General features: G+C 39.7%; 10 protein-coding genes across 10 annotated transcripts; all 10 read left to right on the forward strand.

Annotated features, from left to right (window-relative positions):
• Nucleotides 1–688: 688 nt before the first annotated feature.
• Nucleotides 689–1,756, forward strand: LSM04_007728 (Nucleosome assembly protein (NAP); the record flags this gene model as incomplete). The annotated part of the gene is made up of 1 exon (XM_067337265.1): nucleotides 689–1,756. One exon carries the CDS (start codon nucleotides 689–691, stop codon nucleotides 1,754–1,756), a length of 1,068 nt encoding a protein of 355 aa, XP_067189932.1.
• Nucleotides 1,757–2,879: 1,123 nt separating this feature from the next.
• LSM04_005284 (uncharacterized protein) lies at nucleotides 2,880–4,970 on the forward strand (the record flags this gene model as incomplete). Its single annotated transcript, XM_067337266.1, has 1 exon — nucleotides 2,880–4,970. One exon carries the CDS (start codon nucleotides 2,880–2,882, stop codon nucleotides 4,968–4,970), a length of 2,091 nt encoding a protein of 696 aa, XP_067189816.1.
• A 496-nt stretch (nucleotides 4,971–5,466) lies between these two features.
• On the forward strand, nucleotides 5,467–6,240 carry LSM04_008684 (WASH complex subunit 3; the record flags this gene model as incomplete). Its single annotated transcript, XM_067337268.1, has 1 exon — nucleotides 5,467–6,240. One exon carries the CDS (start codon nucleotides 5,467–5,469, stop codon nucleotides 6,238–6,240), a length of 774 nt encoding a protein of 257 aa, XP_067189972.1.
• Nucleotides 6,241–6,594: 354 nt separating this feature from the next.
• LSM04_003962 (uncharacterized protein) lies at nucleotides 6,595–7,488 on the forward strand (the record flags this gene model as incomplete). The annotated part of the gene is made up of 1 exon (XM_067337269.1): nucleotides 6,595–7,488. One exon carries the CDS (start codon nucleotides 6,595–6,597, stop codon nucleotides 7,486–7,488), a length of 894 nt encoding a protein of 297 aa, XP_067189759.1.
• A 675-nt stretch (nucleotides 7,489–8,163) lies between these two features.
• On the forward strand, nucleotides 8,164–8,739 carry LSM04_006682 (uncharacterized protein; the record flags this gene model as incomplete). The annotated part of the gene is made up of 1 exon (XM_067337270.1): nucleotides 8,164–8,739. One exon carries the CDS (start codon nucleotides 8,164–8,166, stop codon nucleotides 8,737–8,739), a length of 576 nt encoding a protein of 191 aa, XP_067189882.1.
• Nucleotides 8,740–9,274: 535 nt separating this feature from the next.
• On the forward strand, nucleotides 9,275–10,078 carry LSM04_007509 (uncharacterized protein; the record flags this gene model as incomplete). Its single annotated transcript, XM_067337271.1, has 1 exon — nucleotides 9,275–10,078. One exon carries the CDS (start codon nucleotides 9,275–9,277, stop codon nucleotides 10,076–10,078), a length of 804 nt encoding a protein of 267 aa, XP_067189921.1.
• An 874-nt stretch (nucleotides 10,079–10,952) lies between these two features.
• LSM04_008071 (uncharacterized protein) lies at nucleotides 10,953–14,936 on the forward strand (the record flags this gene model as incomplete). Its single annotated transcript, XM_067337272.1, has 1 exon — nucleotides 10,953–14,936. The coding sequence occupies one exon, from the start codon at nucleotides 10,953–10,955 to the stop codon at nucleotides 14,934–14,936; it is 3,984 nt and encodes a 1,327-aa protein (XP_067189948.1).
• A 457-nt stretch (nucleotides 14,937–15,393) lies between these two features.
• On the forward strand, nucleotides 15,394–16,314 carry LSM04_005617 (Ureohydrolase; the record flags this gene model as incomplete). The annotated part of the gene is made up of 1 exon (XM_067337273.1): nucleotides 15,394–16,314. The coding sequence occupies one exon, from the start codon at nucleotides 15,394–15,396 to the stop codon at nucleotides 16,312–16,314; it is 921 nt and encodes a 306-aa protein (XP_067189833.1).
• Nucleotides 16,315–17,093: 779 nt separating this feature from the next.
• Nucleotides 17,094–18,644, forward strand: LSM04_002642 (uncharacterized protein; the record flags this gene model as incomplete). The annotated part of the gene is made up of 1 exon (XM_067337274.1): nucleotides 17,094–18,644. One exon carries the CDS (start codon nucleotides 17,094–17,096, stop codon nucleotides 18,642–18,644), a length of 1,551 nt encoding a protein of 516 aa, XP_067189682.1.
• A 1,431-nt stretch (nucleotides 18,645–20,075) lies between these two features.
• LSM04_005918 (uncharacterized protein) lies at nucleotides 20,076–22,565 on the forward strand (the record flags this gene model as incomplete). Its single annotated transcript, XM_067337275.1, has 1 exon — nucleotides 20,076–22,565. One exon carries the CDS (start codon nucleotides 20,076–20,078, stop codon nucleotides 22,563–22,565), a length of 2,490 nt encoding a protein of 829 aa, XP_067189843.1.
• Between the last annotated feature and the right edge of the window lie 520 nt (nucleotides 22,566–23,085).

The raw sequence follows: 23,085 nt of genomic DNA on the forward strand, positions 1-23,085 counted from the left end.
CTTTCTTTCTTTCTTTCTTTCTTTGAGACACATTCCACATCTACACGCTGTAGAGGCGAAGAGAAACAATAAAGGGAAAGGGAAAAGGGAGGATTAGTGTGTTAGGTTCTGTATGTGTGTGTATGTGTGTAGGGGTCCACATCCTGTAGAAGCGCCAAGGGAACTTTATTAATGGAGAGAGTGGATGAAAGCGATTCTTTAAGAATGTTCGAGAGAGAGAGAGAAAAGGAAAGCGTGTGATAAGACGGAAAAAAAAGACCAAAAAAAAAGAAAAAAAATACAAGGAGTAACTGTTTTTAAATAAAGAAAAAAAAAACGTTTAAGGAAACTAACACGTAGAAAGGCATATATGTGTTTTTCTCTCTCTGTGTGCGTGGAGCCACATGTTTTTTTGTTGTTGTTGTTGTGACAAATGTGTGTTGAGAAACAAAAAATAAAAATAAAAGGAAAGCACAAATACGAATAATAAGGAGTATTTTCTTCTTTCTCTGACTCTTAGAAATTCGGAAAAGAAAGTGTAAATATATGCGAATGTCAAGGAATTATTTTTTCTTTATGATGTTTCTTTCTTCTGCTTATGTATTTTCTTTTGATCTTTTTATTTTATTTTATTATTTTTTTTTTTTACAGTAACACCCTTAAGGGAAAGTAAAACGAAAGAAACGTAAGGAAGGTGAAGCGACAAAAAATGCCAGCAAAGCGCAGAGCAGTTCATGAGCATGACGAAGAAGAAGAAATGATGCATGATGGTGACATGTCAACATCTTACCAGAAGTACTTTAATCCCAATTATTCTGCAGAATTTATGAATAAGCTTCCTGAACGTATCCGCGAACGTGCACAGGTTCTTATGTACTATCATGAGGAATATGAAAAGCTCAACAAAAACTTTGAAGAAAAAGAAATGGAGCTTCGTCGCAAGTACGATGAACTCTATGTGCCACTATACGAACGCCGTAAGGAGATAGTTACAGGCGCCAGTGAGCCGACTGAGGAAGAAGTTAAAAAGGGATTCCCCAGTGAGCATGAAGGTAAAGTGGATATTGTTACTACAGAAAAAGATACAGAAAAAGGCCTTCCAGGATTCTGGCTTCGTGTTTTGGAACACCATTTGCTTTCTGCTTCCTTGATTGAAGAACACGATAGGGATGTTCTTAAGCATCTGACAGATGTTCGCTCTGGTGTGGTGGAAGGAGGATATGGAAGCTTTGCTGTCGTCTTTGTATTTGAACCTAATGAGTTCATTGAAGAAGAGTCGCTGATGCTTGGTCTTGTGCAGAAAGAGGGGGGTGTAAGCATTGTCCGCTCCCCGCTTACATGGAAGGAAGGAAAAAACGTGACAGTAGAGAAGGTCAGAAAGAAGGTTGGTGGAAAGCGTGGGAAGCTGGCCAAGACGACAACTGTAACTGTTCCCCGTCCCTCTTTTTTTAATATCTTTCTCGAAAAGAAGAGTGGAAATGATGATAATGACGATGATGAGGAAGATGAAGAGGATGAAGCCGATGATGAGCAGATTGAGCAACTGCTCCAACTGCTGCACACCAGCATTATTCCTTGTGCTGCAAACTGCTATACTGGTGAGGCACCCGATGGTGGCAGTGATATTGACATGGATGAGGAAGACGATGAGGAGGATGACGATGATGAGGACGATGATGACAGACGTAAACCTGCACACAGAGGTCGTGGGGCACATGTGGGCCGAGGTGGGGCCGCGAACTCTCGGGGACAACAACAGGAGTGCAAACAGCAGTAATTGGAATAGCTAAGAGATTATATATATATATATATATATATAAAGAGAGAAGCAAAAAAAAAAAGAGGGAGGAAGAGAGTTAGAAAGAAGGACATAGTGACCGTGTGTGTGTGTGGATGACAGAGAGAGAGAGAGAAAGAGAGAAAGAAAGAGATCTTTACTTGTCGTTAAACAGCAAAGGATCAAAAAAATTTTTAATTCATCGATCTAAGATATAGCAGAGTGTGAGCTGCAAGGTGTGGACGTGTACACGCTTACAAAGTTAACCGTCAATGATTGACGTGAATGATTTCTTTAAAAAAAAAGTGAATCACCGAATGGGGGGAATATATATATATATATATATATATATATATTGGGGTAAATAAACGAAATATATTTACGTCACACAGCTTGAAAAAGAAGTAAATGAATGATAAATGAAAGAAAGGAAAAAAAAGATGAGGTTTAAAGGAAGTTGAAACAACTGTAACAACAGTATTTTCATGGAAACGACATGACACGTCCGTGTAAGGATGAGAGGTGAAGAAGAAGTACTATGATAGAAGGAATATGGGAGAGAATAAAACAGCTTCTGAAGGAACGAAGGAAAGAGAAAAAAACAAATGAGAAGTTGTTTATAGTATCAGGACGACAAAAAAGGAAGAGAAATAGCACGACAGACGCAAGGTTCTTTGGGTTTCTTTTTGCTTTTTTTTTCCTATTCTTCACTTTACACCTGTAACGCAATGGACGGGAAGTTGTACATGTCTGAGAACTGTGATGTTTTTCATTCCTTTTTCCCCCATTCTTAAAAAAAATCCTTTTCTTTATTAGTTCGTGCTTGTGTGCCTTTTCTTTTTTTTTATACTATTCTTTGTGTTTATATTTCTTGCTATCTTACCTCTACAACTTCTATAATCCAACTCTTTCTTTTCCCCTCATTTCCTGTTTACTCTTTTTTTTTCTCGTGTTATTTTTTTTCTCTAAAAGACCTTCTAGAGGGCGTAGAGAGGTGGGGGCAAAAAAAAAAAACGAAAATAATAGGAAAAGAAGTAAAGAGAAGTCAAAAGCTTCTCTTTCTTCCTCATCCTCTTCTTCTTTCTTCTCCTTCCACTATTCCCTATTCTACCTGGTTATCTTTATGTCTAATGACACTGAGCCCAGTACGCTGCTGGCACATCTCTCCCAACTGCCGCCCACAGAACATGCCATTCTTCTTAATCGCTTTAAATTTTTAAACCTCGTGCAGCGTGTGGCCGCTGCGGATGTGGCAGAGATGATTGAAAGTGTTGGCTTAGAAGCTTTAATGTACAAGGGCGCACTAGCGAAGATACCGCCCCCAGTCACATCGCCCATACAAGTAACAACAGGCGTGGAGAGAGGCGTAAAAACAACATCGCAGCGACGAGCGAACAGACGTGGTAATACAACAACAGCAAAGGCAGCAATGATGCCTACTGCGGGGGTGCCACACCGAAGGCGATTTGCCACTCGGGAAGAAGAATCTAAATTTATTCAAAGAATGTCAAGACCACCAAAAAACAGAGATCTTTTGGCTCATCTAAGAGAACCCGTGCGGGAGCGTTATGAGTATAACCACACTCATAGGCGTACGGAATCACCAGCATCATCGGTACCACTACCATATTATAGGAAACATGTTACTGGACATGAATGGGAAGATAGAGAAGGAAATGAAGTGTACGATGATGATATGAACCACAGTGATGCAGTTATGATTGATTCTAGTGATGACCAACGGTATCATCTCTCTGGTATTGATGAAGCTAATGGAGGACAAGTTAGGCAGCAACATTCCCTCAGCCCACAACGAAGTCGTCGTCACTGTCCAATTCCACAAGTAATGCCACGACCGAAAGACGTATCAAATCAGAATGGTGGTGATCGTACAGAACAGCAACAAGGTTCTAAAACTGGAAATGAAGTTTACGCTAAACCAGGACCACTAAATATACCTGCTGCAATAGCCAAAGTGGATGAAATGAGGAACACGTGTCATGATAGTTTTCCTGTTTTACATCAGTTAGATCGTTCACACACTGCCCCAGTTGATGCTACCCATCCACGTGCAATACTTAATTCTACTACACGTTCTCGTGGAACTTTTGCACCAAAAGCAAAACCGAAAGCCGCAGCGGAAGTACCACGAGTTCCAATGGAAGCAATTCGACACGCTTCTGCACTGTTAGCAGCTAAAACGAGTGCAGCTATACCCCCACCTATACTACCACCACCACAAGAACGACTTCCTACTCCACGTGCCGTTCCACAATTTGGTTCCACTGATACTCCAAACATTCATTTTAACTCTACTGGATCTCAATCCCAGTCACAGTCAATGATACCACCTGAATTGCGTAATGCTCGAAAAGCAGATTCTGACAATCAAAAAGGACAATCATTATTAGTTCCTTCTAAATCGCTTTCAGATGAGGCTCTTATGGAAGTAGCATCTTGTGTAGAGCGTATGTTACAAGATCATCGATCTATTCTAGATAGTATTGTGAAGGAAGAACATAGTCCACCACCAGATTCTCCAAAAATAATGCGACGAGTTGAACAGGGAGGAAGAGGTGGTGTTGCAGATGATACTAATAATAATGAACTCAACAAGAAGAAAATTGAAAAGCAAAATGTATCAATGAATACCACTCTAGAAAAAACTGATGTAGGTCGTATCGTTCAGCACGCGCATGATATTTTGGAGGATATAAGTGATGAGGAAGATGAAATTCTACTAGTAAGCCGTCTTCAACGGCAATTTGGTGCAATGGATCGCGAATTAGAGGCTATAGAAGAGCGTGATTTGCATCATAATAATAATAATTTGAGTGAAGAAGAGGAAGAAAAGGAAAGAGTATTGCGTGCCTCTACCCTGTCAAAGCGGTCTAGACGAAGAGTTACTATTGCAGATCCGAAAGAAGTAATAGAAACAGTAGAAACTAAAACGAAACGAATACCACGTAGTCAGCATCGCCGCGGTGAAATGCCACGTGCTATTGTGGAACGTTTACGTTCTTTTCAAAAAGAAAATCATGAGTATATTCATTACACTGAGAAACAATGGAATACTTCAAATGTTACAGAGCAAGTATTTGCACAACGTCTCACGGATACTCTTGTGGATGATGTATTTCAGGAAGTTTTTCAAGAAGTTGGAGATATTCTTGATGAGTATGTGGAGGGATTGGCCCAACATGAACTGCAATAAAATTGTCTCTGAGTTTCATAGATAGAATTTACGTGGCATATGTGTACATGTATATACATATATGTGTATGTCATATGTATAAGTCTGTTCCGCTTTTTTCTCTCGACATTCTGGTATAACTGAAAATGAGAAAAGAAAACAAAAAATGCAGTTGAGATAGGGTGGTTCAGCAGTTGTCTTTTTTTCTCCCTGTTTTATTATTATTGCATTTCTTTTTGTTATTGTTTATTTGTTTTTCTTTTTTTTTTTCCTTTTTTGGATTAAATCTGAGGGGTGAGGGATTCGCCTCCTGATTTTTTATTTGTATCATTTTTTATTGTTACTTTCTGCATGCCTTATTTACTTTTTCTTCAATATTTCTTTTTCTTTGGTTTTGTACTGCATGTCTCATCTCATCTCTTATCTTCAGAGATAGGTGCATTGTAGCGTACGACAACACATACATACACATATTATATATATAACCCAGTGTAGAAGATTACAAAATCTTACAAAAATGACAACTCGGGCACTAGCACAGGCCCAAAGGGAAGAAGAATTTATGCGAACTGCAGATACAGTTAATAGGTTTCTCATATCAACAGTACAATTTTTAAACCGATTTGCCGCTCAGTGTGATGCCAAACTATTTGAGACAAGCCGTTCACTTCAGCGTCTCGAATCCCTTACTGCACTTCTCGAGTATAAACTTAATAGTGTTGATAATGAATTTGATGAAACAGAAACCTCAGCGGCACCTTTTTCTGCCGCATCTCCATCATCCCATACACAGAATGTGGCTAACAATTTAGGTAATTTAACTATCACCGATCGAAATATTCCGCCGCCTATGCCAGGGCTCTTAACTTCAGTAGGCAATCGCCACGGACCACCACCACCTCCTCCTCCATCATCATTATTGCATCAACAACTTAATCGTCAGGGTCCTCCTCCTCCTCCAGGTGTTACGATAGAGCGAAACACTAGTGGCGTGACTGTAGTACCGCAAATCTCTGCGATAGCGGGACCATCTCCTGTTTTGTTGCTGCAGCCACCACCAGGTTTTGTTCCACCCCCTCCTCCACCAATGCCATTACTTGGAGGATATACAATGTCTACGCATCCACGATTACGAGGATACTTTGATATGCTTGCATTACGAGTGCCAGATGTGGCTATAAAAGCAAAGATGCAAGCAGATGGATATCAACCAGAGTGGCTTGATACTCCAGATGCTGTGGCACCTCCTACATTATCAACCACCGACAACGTTTCATATGAATCAGATTGATTTTCTGATATTCAATTTGTCATTTTCTAATGATAGGTACTAATATGTAGTGTATCATACTTTATCCTGTACAGTTTAGCAAACCTTTTTCCCACACTCCAAGAAACAAAAAATCTTTCTTTTTTAAAAAAAGAAATTTATCGTTTTATTTATTTATTTTGAATATTATTTTGATCTTCCTTTTATTTTTTTACTACCTGGACACGGGAGAAAGACGCTAGAAGCTGTTTAAAAATATATTTTCTTTCCCCCTTTTATTTTTATTTTATTTAAAGGCCTTTTTCTTTGTGGTATATTTCTTCTTAAAACAGTGAAATTTAGTTCAAGAGATCATTAGAACGAACAAGAAGAGGGATGGGAAAAGGTAGTGGTTTCGTGCATCTTAACACACCTGCTGCTATTTCGTATTCACCTGGTCAACAAGTGACACTCTCCGATTTGCGTCAGCCGCGAAGCCGTGAGGAGTGTGTTGTTTTACCGCGTAAGGTTGCAATATGGCGAACCGCATTTCGAAATTATGTGCGGGCGGAGGGATTATCGCAGTTTGTGGGCGATATTGAGGCGGAGCGGGAGGGTGAGGGACCAATCCTTCCACCATTGAGAGAGGTAACAAGTACATCACAGGAACGTCATTTCCCTTCATCAGCTTCTAATCGTAGTAATTTGGATACTACAACTAATACTGCTGCTGCTAAAACTGCTAATGTTGCAACTGCAACAGCGGCTACTACTTCAGGTTCTGCTTCTCAGGGATTAGATCAGCCAACTTCCTCTTCGGATGCGGCAGGTATTATGATTGTTTCGCACCACAAACTCAGCGGGGAGCGTTTGTTCGTTTATCCAGATCATGATGGCGTACTTTCTGCTGGAGTTGTACCACGAGTTATCATCTCCGCCGAGGAAAAAGCAGAGCGTGAGGCCGATCAAAAATACTACATTTCTCCTCAAGAAATGTCTGAGGAGGATCGGGCAGCGCTGGAAGAATTGCAGGAACTATGGAAGAGTCGTGCTCGAAGCCGAAGTGTACAGGGAGCGAATCACCGCGCTGCTGTAGGTAGTGTTATGCCTGACGCTGATGCTCTTGATGGAGAGGAGACAAGTAGGGATGCGCAGGCGATGCGAACTCGATTGGAGTCTCACACACACGAACAGCAAACAGAGAATGTGTTAAGTGAATCGGTAACTAACACAGATGTTGCCCTGGATGATGCACTCCGCTTGGCTGGGGAATTCCTGGACCAATTGTGATTTGGTTTCCCCCCACGAAAAAAAAGGAAAAAAGGAAAAAAAGGATAAGAATACAAAGAAGAAATGGAAAAAAAAAGGTATCAATAACAAAAAGAAAGGACATGTTTGTTGAGATAATACGGCTTCTTCTTTTCTGGTCATTGCTGTTTTTTTTTTTGCTTTTTGGAGTGAATTGTGCTGAAGATCAACACATTTTATATGACTTTATTATTATTCTTGTTTTCTTTTTTCTTGAAAGCTTCCTGGATTGTGTGGCGTGTTCTCAGTTCTCGTCTTAAATATGATTTTGTTGATTAAATATTTATTTATTAACAACAACGACTAAAAGAGCAACAATTGACATTTTTTTTTTTTAGTTTTCTTGTTTGTGAATATTGAATTGTTTTATTTTAATTTTTTTATTCCTTTCCTCCAATACTCTAAAAGAGAGAGTACATAGCTAGACTATATAGGATTGTACGGCTCACAGCGTAGTGAATTCAGCTGCTTTCGAGCAACACACTTCTTATTTCTACAACTAGACACGCACAAATTAGGAGGCCAAAAAACAAAGAGAGGGAAAATAAAAATTGGAGAGACAATAAACATTATATTGTTCTCTATTCGAGTGACATTGAGTTCCTGGGCCCCCTTTTTTTTTGGTATTAATTTGCATTTTTCTTTTTTGTCCTTAACATGCAGCGTCGTTTGAGTGCCCGAAGCGCAGGGCAAATGGCTCGCTTTCCGCAGAAAGCCTCTGTCCGTAATTGCAGCACAACACAGGAAGCCAAAACTGCTGCAACTAATCGCATTGGTGGAGCCGTGGCTGGGGAATCCACTACTGCCACTGCTGCACGAGGTCCAATGCGAAAGGATTGGCGTACTCATAAGGATGTTGTGTATGTTAAGGGTGTTCCAATGAAAGGTAGCTTGTTTAAACTCCCATTAAAAGAACAAATTCTTATTTGCATTATTTTTTCCATTACAGGTAGTGCGGCAGTATTTTTTGTACGTCCCATTATTCGTGGGTGTGTGGATAGTGGCTTTCTTGGCTTACCAGAAGACAGTGGCTGGAAAAATGGCCCATGGTTATATCGCTTTTTATACATTGCTATCATGTATCCCGCGTATTCTTTGATGTTGCTTACCATTGGATCAATCTTTGGACGACGGGTATGGTTCTCTTTTATGATTCATAAAATGTGGTCGCGATTCCTCACAAAAAATGCGTCAAAGCGACTTGAATACATACTAGATTTGCAACATTATTAAAAGAGGAAAGTACAGAGGAATTAAAGAAAAAGGAGAAAAACAAAAAAAAAGTAACATTATGATGTTCTGTATCCGTGTATTTATTACTCTTATGAGTGCGTGTGGTATATATGCGCTTTTCTATCTCGATGCGTGTTTGTTTTGTTTCCGTTTGTTTGTGTTTTTTCTGAGAATGGATGAAAGAAAAAAAGGAAGAAAAAAGGGTGAACTTTCGACTCTAGTAAAAAAGGGAAGAAAAAGTAAAGATGATACGGTTACCCACCCAAGTGGTAAGAGAAAATAAGCACCATCCCTGATGCTATATATATATATATATATATATATTACTCAACCTCCGCATCTATTTCAACCCCTTCCCCTTCTTGCCTCTACCCTTTCCACCATTATTCTTATTTTTTCTTCTCTTTTTCTCTTTCTCTCTCTCTTTATCTATCGATCTAGTCCGAACACAGACAAACACACACTCTACAGATCGTCGTCTACAGATACGTTTTCCCAACCCCACTGATAAAAAAAAATAGGTAGAAGGAGAAAAATGGAGTGGGATACGGATGCGGTGGTGCGGGCCTTTGGCCGCGGGACGGCGGCTGGCGACGCCCTCCACAAGTGTTACGTCCGCCCGGCCAAACCCTCCACCCTCGACCCCGAACTCCAGCAGCGACTCCGGGCGATGGCGGAGGCCCGGGCCGCCAGCGAAAGGGCGCAGGTCCACCCGAAGCCCGTCCCAAAGTCCCGCGCCATGATCCCCCGCCCACGTGTGGGGCTCCCGCAGCGGCCCACGCCGGAGGACATTGCCCGATATCGGCTAGAGGCCATGCCACACAAGAAGAAGGAGAGCGTTATTCGGCGGGAGGCACGCGCCAGGAGTCCACCCAAACCACCGCAGTTTAAACGACCGGTCATGACGGCAGCAGAAAAGGAACGACTTGGACAGATTTTTCAATTTGGTGAGGTGCCAGAGAAGCCGGTGAAATTTACAGGAGCTAACCGTGTACGTTATGGTGAAATAGATAAACGGTACAAGTTAAAAGAACGCTTTAATGCATTGAAAAAACAAGTTCAGGATTTAAAAGAAGAATTGCGTCAATTACATCAAGAACAGAAAGCTGATAGACAAAACGCTGCAGATGATGAAACAGAACCGGTTGTTATAGCTGCAGGACCTGAGATTAGAAGACGCTTCCATAAACGTAACCCTATGAAAGCACTAGAGAGAAGATTGATGGAACAAGATCTTACAAGGGCTATTGGCGATGCTTTGCTAGAGATGAAAGAAATAGATGCTGATATTTGTGAACTGAACGCAAATGAGGCACTTAAGTACGGCCTGAATTCCTGAAAGAGTAACACTAGAGCATAGAAAAAGGATTAACTGCTGACCATATGACTTCAATGTTAGAAATAACAAAAAAGAAAAAATACAAAAAAATAAAGAAAGATTAATAGAGTGTGCAAAAAAACAAAAAAATGGAACTATGGGAGAAAGAAATATGGAGTGAGAGATATCGAAAACCCCAGTGGAAAATAAAAAAAAGAAAAAGATATTTCATTTATTTCTCCTTTGACTTGTTTTTATTTATTTATTTTGATAGTTTTGTTTTCGTTTGTTTGTTTGTGCCTTTTGATGCATAACTCTCTCCACCTTTTTGTATGTATTTGAGTGTGCGCAGTAATTCACCACAATTGCCAAGAAAAACAAAAAAAAACGAAGAACAAAAGGAGAAAAACATTAAATACAGAAAAAAGAAAAGATGGCTGTTGATGGTATGCGTATAGTAAAGTGTTCTCAGTGGAAAGAATTAGATGAAGGAAATACAAGGGGGAAAAGTTTTTTTTTACTTTCTATGATTATTCATTTCCTATGAGCGTTATCAAGCTTATTAAAGAACGACTTCTTTAGCCATATACCAATTTCCATTATGTTTTTCCCCCGTGCTCCCATTTCCCTTTTTTCTCCTTTTTGCTTTTTCAATACCTGCTAGAGAGAATGAAAAAAAAAAAACAATGCCGAGTTGAGAAGTTGGCGATTACGAGTACTGAGTAAACCCCATTCAGTAAAAGAAAATTGGAATACAATAGAATTTCCCTGTACTAAACAAAATTTGCTCTCTATTTTCTTTCTTTCTTTTTCATTCTTTTTTTTTTTTTTCGTTTCATCCACGTGTACTGCTAATATGAATGCATGCACACTGGATAGTGGGAGTTTGCTATGCATGGACATGTCAGATTTCTCCACACATGAGGCAGAAAAAGAAAAAAGTAGCCCTAACGCGTTAGACTCTACACCGCCATTAGCAGAGGAGACAAACGAGGAAAGGATAATTACATCTGTAGTAGAACCGCCTCGCATTGCCCTTACGTTATCAAGCACCTTAGTACAGTTCTTATCACCTCTGCAATTGCAGGGTTACACCGCAAAATTGATTGAATCAAGTGGAACACAACACATGGATGAACTGGCAGCTCAAGTAACATGTGAAGATGACGTGGAGAAACTTCTCGGAAATCGGGCTTCTTTACAGCAGCGAAGAGAGTTATGGAAAGGTATATGCAAATGGAAGCGATTAGCTGGAAAACACGGACGAGAACAGACGAAAAAGAAGAACAAGAATAATAAAAAAGCATCACAGTGTGGAAGTTCTAGTGACACTATTGTCTTATCAAAGACTGTGATAACAGATAATAAAACCACACGTCGTTTTGGTGATTTTGATGGACACACAGCTTCTCAGTTTATGCGTCAGTTTGCCTTTCACGGGTACAAAAATAGGAATGAAGCAGTAGAAATACAATCTTCACCACAACGGTGTAGTAGTGAACCTATAGTATCTAGTGTAACAAATGCCATAACACCATCTAGAAATGAACATGTTATTAATGGGATACAAGAAGGTATTTTAAATTCAATAACACCACACCGATCATCTTCTTGGTCGTCATCTACAAATACACTTTTTGGTAGTTCTCATAACGATTCAATAAATTATTGCCATCGGGAATGTGTTCCTCTTGCCTCACTTTCAGTAGGTGCAAATGTAGAGATAACTGGAGAAAATCATTTTGCTGACGAATGGGAAATCGCTTCTGAAGAAGTAGTATTACAGCATCTTTCAGATTCTTCTATAGTGACACCACAAACAGAAAAAGATGTTTATGAAATGGAATTAGTTGATAAATGGAAAGAAGAGTATGAAAATTTGCAGAAAAATATGCGTATATCATTAGATAAATCTCTTTCATATTATAATAAAGGTCTACAAGCATTACAGGAAAAAATTCATTTTGCTCTTGAAAAAATTCCAGAAGATCAAACTTGCCCTAAAAACACTATGGCTCGAGAGTTGGCTTTACAACTTGCACAAGAACCGAAATTGTGTATTGAGTTACATCCTGCAAAATTGAATGAAAAAATAAATGTAATTGTTAATGTTAGTACGGCTCCTGCATTAACTTCTTCAGTCCCAAAACCTTTTCTAGATGATGCTCATCAAGTTGTGAACGTAAATAATACATTACCAACTGATAATGTTGGAAATTTAGTTTGTCCTGAACCAAGAGATAGTGAAGCCATTCGAAATAGTATTCGTCCATCTTCATTATTAAATACAACAGATATATCACCTCTATCTGGTAATAATGGGGAAGTTGCAGTATTATTATCAACCACAGAAGTACCAAGTCTTAGTGATATTACGGCGTCTGAGAGAGGAAGCCGTGGGAATAAAGAGATGCAAATATCAGAGGAATACAGAAAAGAAATAGATATAATACAACAGAAGGAACAAAATATGATTTCTCAACCGAAAGAAAATAATCTATCCTATGATTCTTTGCTTCATCGCATGTCTGAGAGATTGATACGTTTGTCAAGGCCTCTCACATCTAATTATCATACAGATGAACACATTGTTGAACCTCCTGGTGCAGGAGAAGTACACAGTGGTGTTAATGATAATGAAGACAATGATAATAATGATATTAATAATGATGAATTAATAGAATATTCGGAAGCGGCAACTCCTCCTTTATGCAATGATGAAGATAATGGTGATAATGATACTGTTGGGGCTCAAATTATTACTAGTCCATTTGGTATGTTGCCTTTTGAAGATTTTGGCTTAAAAGCTTTAACGCAGGAGCTGAATAAAGAATCAGCTCCACTCTATTCGAGTAATCTTTTGGGTGGTGATATGCATTCAATGGTGTATAGTGAGAATACCAGGAGTGGTGTAGAAACTCAGGTGATTGATGTGGATGAAATTTCTTCATGTGAAGACGTAGAAGATGTACGAATTCCAAATTTATATGACGAAGATTCCGGTACAATTCCTCTTCATGAGCAAACTTTTAATCTTGGAGTAGACAATAATTTCATTCTGGATAATGATTCTTCTACTTCTTCTCAAGAGGATGATAATAATAATATTGGAGTTTACACGCAATTATCCCAAAATCGTCAAATGGCAGTTTCACGAAGCCCCTCACTCCCAATGCCGGTGGGATCTGGTGAAGGTACGGTAGAGGGAACTTCTTTTTCACTAACAGATTGTGCCACTCAACTAGATTGGACATCAGCAAGTAGTATAGTCGCTGATGTTAGAAATATGACTTCTAGATTACAACAAGATGATATGCAAACTGATAAAACTGTTAATAGTGAAAAAATTTTGAATAATACCAATAATACAATAGTAGATATTTCACCTCAACGTCCAGTAGCTCCTCAGGGACTTCCACCACTACCAGTAAGGAATGCAACAAGTAGTATTCTCTCCAACTGTAATAAAACAATAAAAGGGTCTTTGACAGAGTTAACGCCAGATAAGGTAATGACTATGGGTTACAAGGCATTAAAAAGGTTGTGTAAGAATTTGGGTATTCAAATTCCACGAGATGGCGTGTGTGAAAATAATTATGATGAAAAAAGAAGGCATCAAGGTTATCAAAATGCTTCTAGTATGAATCTTTCTGAACGTGAGGATAGTAGAGGCTTTAAAAGTACACAAGAAGAAAATAGTAATGGTTGGTGGTTACTTAATGGTGGTGCTGGTGGTGATAGTGTCTCCGTTGGTTCTAGTGGTTTTAGCGAAGAGCAGGATGATAGTGATGATACTGATAGCGATAATAATAATAATAATAATAATAATAATAATACTAATAATAATAATAATAATAATAATACTAATAATAATAATAATAATAATAATAATAATAATAATAATAATAATAATAATAATAATAATGATTATAATTATAATAACGGTATCAATGAAAATGAAAAGGGTAGTATACATGATACAGAAGGAGGTAAAGATCGAGTGTATACAACACAACTTCGCAATCTTGCTAATGATGGAAATAGGGCATGTACACCACCAACAGGATTAGTTCCTCCCTTATTCACTTCTTCTCAATCAATAGATGTGGATGATTCGGAGTGGAAGAGTCTTCAGCGGGCGGCGCAGGTGGAAAAGATGCGGGAATTACTTCGTCTTTTCATTGTACGTCGTACTTTTATGCAACAAGTAGCTCCATCATTTCTGCATCGTTTACCGCGTTTCTCTGATGGACGTCCCTATAAACGTGTGCGGGCGGCAGATTTGGTGAGAACGCAAATTGCCCTAACACAGCAGCAATTAGAAGAACAACGTCGTTTGGCAAGAGTGGAGGAACAGGAAGAGATGGTGCGTTGTGTTATAGCGAGTTTGGCTGGTGAGGCGGTGGAAGGTATTGAACAACAATCACTATGCATTATGAAGGGTAAAATAAATAAGCATCTAAATCAAAGTGATATCTTATCCACATCCATTATTCGAGGTGGCTCACCAACAGTGATGGGTAACACAGGACCACCGAAACTCGCTACTTATGAACAAATACTATTAATGGAACCAACCGATTTACAAGCCGCCACAACTCTTGTGCAGGGAGACTTTCCTCACGTTTCACGCCATCGTGTAGAGAAATTATTGGAAGAGAGTGGAATTCCACTCGACTCGTTGCGTCCTGTTCTAAACAGTGAAGTCGGGGATGCGGCTGGTGAGATGGGGGCGGCGACCCAGCGCTCGGCGTCATCGTACTCACCAACACCAACCCCAACGGAGAAGGAAAAGAGACAGAAGATCGAACTTTCTCAACAAAGCAGAAAACGGTTTTTTGCCCAGCGTGGGTGGTTGCGGCGGGAAAAGGGGCGTTAAAGTAATTTTGATGGGAATTATACTTTCAGTGTAGGTTCTTGTGAGGGAAAGAAGAAGAAAGAAAAAAAAAGAAAACATATACTAGAGGTTATTTGAGTTTGTGTGTATTTGCTCTTTTTTTTTTTACTTTTTTGGTTGAATTATTTTTATAAATGGGTTACTGTGTTTTGCTCTTTTTTTTTAACTCGTTTTTTTTTCTTTTTTTTTTGTAATGATAATTTGTTATGGTGTTATTTTTGTTCTTTGTTTTAATATATATATATTTCTCTTACTATATAAGAACAAGGTTTTATTTTTATCGTATTCATAGGAAGGCGATATTGGGTAGGTTTGAAACAACCCCATCTACACCCACAAGCAAAGCAAAAAAAAAAACAATTACAAGAAAACGAAAAAAAAGGGAGGTAATAAAATATCAGCGAAGAAAACACGAAGAATCAGAAAAAGAAAAGAACAAATGGCTGCACGCTCGGATGATCAACGTCTAGGAGCTCTTTTTACAGCACAACGTGCAGAAGATGCACATATTGTGATTATTGGATTCCCGTATGATGAGGGATGTCAACGTAATGGTGGACGTGCTGGTGCTGCCAAAGGACCCGAGGCATTTCGAACCTTTTTACCTAAATTGGGTCCTGTAAACAATCTGGAATTTGGTGTGGATGCTTCTGAAGTAAAGTTATATGATGCCGGTGATGTTAAAGGTGATACATTGGAAATGGCACATAAATTATTGGAAGAAAAAGTGGCTGAAGTGCTTAAACATGGATCTCTTCCATTTGTTATCGGAGGTGGAAATGATCAGTCAGCACCTAATGGGAGAGCTATGCTGCGACACTTTTCTGGAGATGTGGGTATTATTAACATTGATGCCCATTTGGATGTTCGTCCTCGTCTGGCGGATGGAAAAGTACACAGTGGAACTCCCTTTCGTGAATTACTGGAAGAAGAAAGCTTTGCAGGAAATCGTTTTGTAGAGTTTGCCTGTCAAGGATCGCAGTGCAGTGCGGTACATGTACAATATGTGAAGGATCATCAAGGGCATCTCGTCTGGCTTCGCGAGGTGCAGAGTAAAGGGTCTGTGGTGGCTTTGGAAGAGGCATTCCGGTTAACTGGTAATAATACTTTTTTCTCATTTGATATTGACTCGGTGTGTTCTGCGGATGTGCCTGGAGTGAGTTGCCCCGCTGCGGTTGGACTGAGTGCGCAGGATGCTTTTAATATGTGTTTTGCGGCTGGTAAGAATCCACATGTGAGAATGATGGATTTGAGTGAATTAAACCCAGTTGTTGATAACTACCGTTCACCTCGTGTGGCTGTTAACATGTTATACCACTTTGTTCTGGGATTTGCCACACGACTGAGACTGAAACCGTAGGGAAGAGCAAGAAAGGGGGAAAAAAAGGAAGAGAGGGATCATGATTCTTTTTATGAGGGTTATAATTATTGTTATTATTATTTTTTAGTGTTGGTATTTATTTATTTTATCGATATTGTTATTCTTATTTATGTTTTTTTAAATAGTGAACTGAACTGAGCCATCGGGAAATATGACACCAGGGAAAACGAAAAAGAAAAACTTAATTCTGTGCAGGGTTTTGTTATATTTATTTATGTTTCCTCTGGACAGACTCTTTTTTTTTTACTTCTTCACTCTATTATGCTTGAGAGATATTACGAAATGGAAAAAAAGAGACAATCCAACAAAAAAGGTTGGTCTTTAGAGACACATTCTTTCTTTTCTTCATATCTCTTGTTTTTTTTCCTTTATTGTATTACTGTTTGTCTGTATAGCCCTCTCTCTGTCTGCCAGAGAGGATGAAAATGAGAAAAATACGTGTATGTTAATTTGTTTTCTTTTTTTTTTCCTCTCTTGATTGTTTGTACTTTTCTGTTTCTCTCTTGTTGTACACAAATACACTTCTTCTTTTTCTCTCTTTTCTTCCTTCCTTTATATCTATCTGTTCTTCTATTATATACAACGACGTCGAAAGACCATTCGGTCCAATCGGAAGAAAAATAAATATAAATATAAATATAAAAGAACTGTTTGGTGTTTGAATAAACACCCCAAAAACCACCAAAGCTTTCCCAAGGCAGGGAACATAACAATACCGAGAAAGGAAAACAAAGAAAAGAACAAAAAAAAAAGAAGAGATGTTGGGTCCCGCAGTGACCGCAGCGAATGCCTTAGCTCCCCACTCGGTGTTTGACAGCATGTATGAAAACGTTATGTTTCCCATGCAAACACTCTACTCCCCACCAGTTCCACCGTCCATGTTAATGGGCCGATATAAACCACCATCGCGGCCGGGGCCAAAGTACCGCAATGATTTATCTGTTGCGGGTCCAAGAGAACATTGGGCACAAACACAAGTCGCACGTGTGTGGCGCGGTATTTTAACGCGTCGTCGTTTACGTAATGAACGAAACTACTTTGAAGTACGTACAAGACGTGCCATCATGATTCAATGCTGGTGGCGTCGTCTTCGCGCTATTTGGCTTCGACGCTCCTTGCAAAAGATATTGGATGAGTGGGTGGTCAGTCGACGTGAAAACATGGTGGCTGAGCGACTACGCGATTATGGAACCATGATGACATGGCAGCGTAAACGCTTTGAGGAAGCCGTTATAAAAGTGCAACGTGCCTATCGCTGGTATCGCAGTAATCGTGCGAATGTGTTTGCGGAAGAAGGTGCGAGTGCACCGGAGAAACTACCGTTTCCACTAAAACGACGAAGGAAGGTATACTTCCCATGGCGAAAACGTGGGGCGGCGACGGCGGCGTCGCAACAGGGATTACCAGAAATGCTGGTCACAACAAGTGATACCAAGTCATCATCTGGAAAGAGTCGTGAATCATCATTGCAGTTTCGAAAACACCGTTATTACCCCGGACCACCAACGGTGGAAGAGGCTAAAGTTATTAATGACGCTATGCGGGCCCGTGAGGCAAAATGGGAGGCAACGCTAGCACAACCAGAAGTACAAGATCGCATGCAGTGGAAACGTGATGGATTACGTGAAAATAATTTTGATCACAATGCTGGTATTATTCAACGATTTGTACGGTATAAGTGGGATGGATTGGAGAAGGAAACACGAAAGATCACCACAGACTACTTTAACGCCAAAGTCAGTACGATTCAACGTGCCTTCCGCGTATTTAAGACACTTCGCCGCATTCAACGTCAAATCGCAGGAGTGGAACGCCGTGCAGGCCTTAAGAATGAAGCCTACGCTCGAGCCAAACTGGCGGAAATATGCGAAGAGGGCGCTTGGCAAAGTAAACTCCTCGACAGTGCGGCTCGTACAATTCAAATGTTCTGGGCACACTATTTATACAAGAAACAAGAAACAAATCCATTCCGAGGGGAGGAATTCGCAGATACCGGCGAGGAACGAGAAACCGGCACCGACACCAACACCACATCCACAACCGCAGCTGCAGTAGCGGCGGAAAAAGAAAAGGCAGCGAGAGAAAAAGCCGCAGCCGCAGCGACACCACCACCGTATGGATTATTAAAAGAACACGTTCAGCGAGAACATGCCATTCGCGATGCCGCGCGGTCAAAGATGGAGAAGGAGATGGCAGAGGCACAAAAGAATGTTCGCCGCTCAAAGCGACGGTACATTCCGGCTGAAATTCTTACTGTTAGCGGCGAGGGCGTCTACATTGCTGAGAATCTGGATAAAAGAAGTGAATAGGTGGAAATGTAAATACAGAAATGCAGAGAAGCAATGGAAAAGAGATTAAACAAGAAAGAATGAATGAAAGAGAGAGAGAAAGTGTGTGTGTGTGTGTGTCTGTATGTGATTGGAAGAGATAAAGAGAGAGTTGAGAAGAATGAAAAAGAAAATAGGAGGAAACTTCCAAGAGTGAAGAAAAAGAAAAAAAAGAAAAAGTATATACCACCAACAAAGAGAAAGAGAGAGAGAGACACACATGTCATAAATAAGAGACTAAATGTCATACTTTTTCATTATTTATCTATTTCTTTATTTGTGCGACCATATTCAGATCTATCCTTTCTGTGTGTATTATGTGACTCGCCATATATATATATATATATATATATATATATATATATATATATGCAAACCAATACTCATACTCACTCAATTACTTACTTGATGTGACGCAACTACGCTATAACTATCACTACTGCCATCACACAAAGACACTGTACAACTACCACTGGAACCGTAAGAAAGAAGAAAAAGAAAAAGAATGGATTACACACACAGACAGACATCTTTCATGTATAGTAAATTGGCTTGGAACAAAAAGAAGAAACAAAACAACAACAACTACTATTACTAAAAAAAAAAAGTAGAAACAAGAACAAGGAAAAAAAAAAGAAAAGTTACCCGAAAATGTATAGCTGGTATTATTTCTTTTTCTATTTTTCAACTCTTTCTCTTTTTCATGTGTTTTTTTTTTTCTTATTTTCCTTTTGCTTCTCATCATGTTTCGAATTCTCATGCCTGGAAAAAGTCTTTATCTGTTTCCCTCTCTTTGTTTATAGATATATGTATAGATGCATATTTCTATGGTATGTATGTATGTCCGAGGTTGAATATGAACTCTTGACAATAAACATATGTTTTCTTTTTTCTTTTTTGTTTCTTCTTTTTACTATGGACTTCAAGCACCGCCGAGTATCAGGCAAGAGGGCATCGGTGGAGATAGAACAAGCAAAGAATTAATATCAAAAAGAAAAAAGAAAACGAGTGAGTTAAAGAAAGAGAAGGTTTTTATTTCCTGTTTCTTGTAAACACCACGATTACGTCGCGCAAAGGAAAACAAAAGAAAAAAAAGGGAACTGAGTGTCTAGCAAGAACAAACAAAACGACAGAAGAAAAAAAATAAACAAGTGAAGGAGTTTACTAGGGAGGAAGAAGAAGGAATAAAAGGAAAACAAAAAGGCAACAACGAAAGGAACAACAACAAAAAAGAAATTTGAAAACGGAAAAAAACAAGGATATACCATTCTGTACTGGCGTCAGAGTACACATTCTCCTCTATTGATACTATTACTTTACCAGCGTTTCCATTTATATTTCTAATTGACCCAACACACAAATATACATACATACACATTACAGTAAAGCGTGTGTGTGTGTGTGTGAGACAATATGAACCAAGAACATCAATCGCCTCATGCAAGACAGGGGATAAAAGAACAACATGAACAACAACAAGAAAGTGGAAAACAAAAAAGAAAAGGTGGGAATGATCGTTTGACCGTACGATCCGGTAAGAACTACTCACACAGTAGTAAACTCTCCCCTCTCCCTAAGAGACAACAAGGAAAACACGAAGAACACGAGCAACAGGAACATCCAGAAAACCCGAAGACTCAAAGAGGACAAGAAGGTTCCGATTCTATCTCTCCTAGAGGATCAAAGAGTTATTTCGCGAAGGAACATCCATCAACAAGTAGAGATAATAAAAGTGAGAATGTATTACATCCAGTGCGACCTCTTGTTCCTTCTGTTGAGAGTAAATTAACTGCTAATAGTTATACACAAGCAGAAATTCCTTTCTCTAGTTCTAATGGCGATAATAATTCAAACTTGTTATTATCTCGGTTTGCTCCCTTGACAGAACGGAGTGTCTCTTCTGAGGTGGCAGCTACCAGTAATGCAGATGAGTTTTATGGAAAAAATAAAGAGGAATTTGATACCAGTACGGTTTTTGGAGAATTTTTGACAGATGATATGCTACGTGAGTGGACAGGTTGGGAAGATCTTCATTTGGTACTTACGGCTGAAATGCATTTAGATGCCGTACGTACATTAGGAGTAGATACAATAAGTGAGAGAATGCCTCTCTTACATTCACTCAGGTTAAATAACTCACGTATTCCACAGATAAGATTACTTGGAACAAAATTTATGAATTTAAAACGACTTTGGATTCGAGGTTCACGTATAGGATGTTTACGTGGAATTGGTGCCTGTGCTCCTTTACTAGAAGAGTTATATGCTTCCTTTAACTCGGTTCGAGATATTACACCCTTATTGGACTTGAGTGATACGTTGGAAGTAGTGGACTTTGAAGGAAATGAAATTCATGATAGTAATATGTTGCTAAGGTGTCTTCCACTGTTACGAAAAGTAAAGTTTTTAACATTACAAGGAAATCCGGTAGAAATATCATATTATAATTCTCAAGAAGAATCATCTAATGCGACAGAAAAAAGTTTTTCTGCCTCAACCTCATTTCGCGAGTTTGTACGTTCTCTCATGCCAGATCTTCAGTACCTAAATGACATCCCCTTTGATGAAAATAATTCGCGTGCTCAATCCTCTGCGAGTAAGGCAATATTGATACAACCGAATTCACCAGATAACCACGCAGAACAGCATAAAGAAGATTCATCTCTTCTTGAAACAACAACGACAGCTGATATTAACCATGTGGATCCCCTTAATGTATCTTTATGTGATGAGTACATGTTTCTACAACAGTGTATACGTGAGTGTGGCTTTGATGCCCTGGACGCTGCCGTAGAGGATGAAACACGACCATTATACACACGACCACAAACTTCCTGTGCGGGAGCCCGTCCTCGCCTTTCATCCCTCACCTCACAATTAAACAGCAATTCACGTTCCTGCAATTCCGCCAACGCTGCAGGAAGACGACCCATCACCAACAACGACACACGCATTCCTCTTTCTTCTACATTTCCGCCGCATGCGAGTAATGCCAGTAGTGGGACAAGTACAACTGTGGCCTCGCCGTGCACGTCGTCCTTAACAGTTGGACGGCCAATGGTGGGCGGCGGTGCGGTGAGCCTGCGCCGTCGACTCCCGCCACTGCACCCAACACCCCTCGCCCACACCGCAAGTACAACCGATAGTAGCAGCAGTAAGAGTTTTTATAGTGCGCAGAGTGGTGGAGATGGGATTAGTGGGGAACCGGAGGCGGGGGATGTGCACTTTACGCCTACCTCCACACCGCTGCGTGGGAATCATCTTGCGCTGGACACACCGTTGTTTGAGGAGGAGGAGGAGTGGGAGGTGTACAAGCAGAGTTTATTGCGCCGCGGCGAGGCACAGAGGACCGGCAGCAGCAGTAATGCACAGCGCTGGATTAAATATGTGGGTAGTGAATCGGTGAATTCTTCGCATGGGGAACCCGAAAATGGGGGTCTCTCCGGTCTTTCATACTCGACATCCGCACGAACCACATCTGCGAGTAGTGATCCATCCGCTCGTTGCAATAATAATAATAATAATGATAATCATAATCATACAGTAAATGGCGGACAAGTCACTCCATTGCCATCGCAGTCCTTGTCTTCTACAAATATGACAGTACTTCTTCCGACACCAAGAGCTGCAATAGCAGTAGCGGACTCGGTAGAGAGTTGTGCCGCAAGTGTTGAGGTTTCTCCGGATGGGAAGTCTAGTGAAGTAAGAGGTACGGAGGAAAAGAGGAAACGCGAAAAAGAAAAAGTGAATGAGGATGAAATAAGAGAAGAAGAGGCGTGGCGTCAGGAATTACTCCGTTCAGTGGCGCGATCACGAACAAGAACGGCTCGGGCTGGTATGAGTGGAAAAAGTTTACGTCTTGGCGATGTATCTAACAATGATATGGAGGATTTGATCTACTAGACAGCGGGGATGTAGAGTTTGGCATACAGTAGAGGTTAAGGAAAGGGGAAACAAAAAGAAAGAAAGAGTGCAATTTAAAGGGAAACTGAGAAACAGTTATAATCCTTCGCTATTATTATTATTATTATTATTATTGTGCAAATTTTATGGGACTTGGACTTATCAGAAGCTGAAACTACTTGGAGCCTAAATAGATGAATGAGTGAATATTTGAACACAGAGCTATTCTCTACAAGTAGTGGAAACTTATGACGCTTGTTTTGTTTTGTTTTGTTTTGTGTTTTTTCCCATGGTACATGTACACAGAAATTGTCAATATTACCTCGCTACCCACTCGTTGTATAGAAATAAAAAGAATACCTCTGAAACAATTTCTGAAGTATGAGGAATATATATATATATATATATATATATATATATATATATATATATATATATATATTGAAAAATTAGAGAGGGGTATGAAATGTGAAGAATACTAAGATGAAGGATGCATGGAAAATGCAAAGTTCCCATTTTG

Source organism: Trypanosoma melophagium (assembly GCF_022059095.1).
Source record: "Trypanosoma melophagium isolate St. Kilda chromosome Unknown ctg3segment0, whole genome shotgun sequence".
Classification (NCBI taxonomy): Eukaryota; Euglenozoa; class Kinetoplastea; order Trypanosomatida; family Trypanosomatidae; genus Trypanosoma; species Trypanosoma melophagium.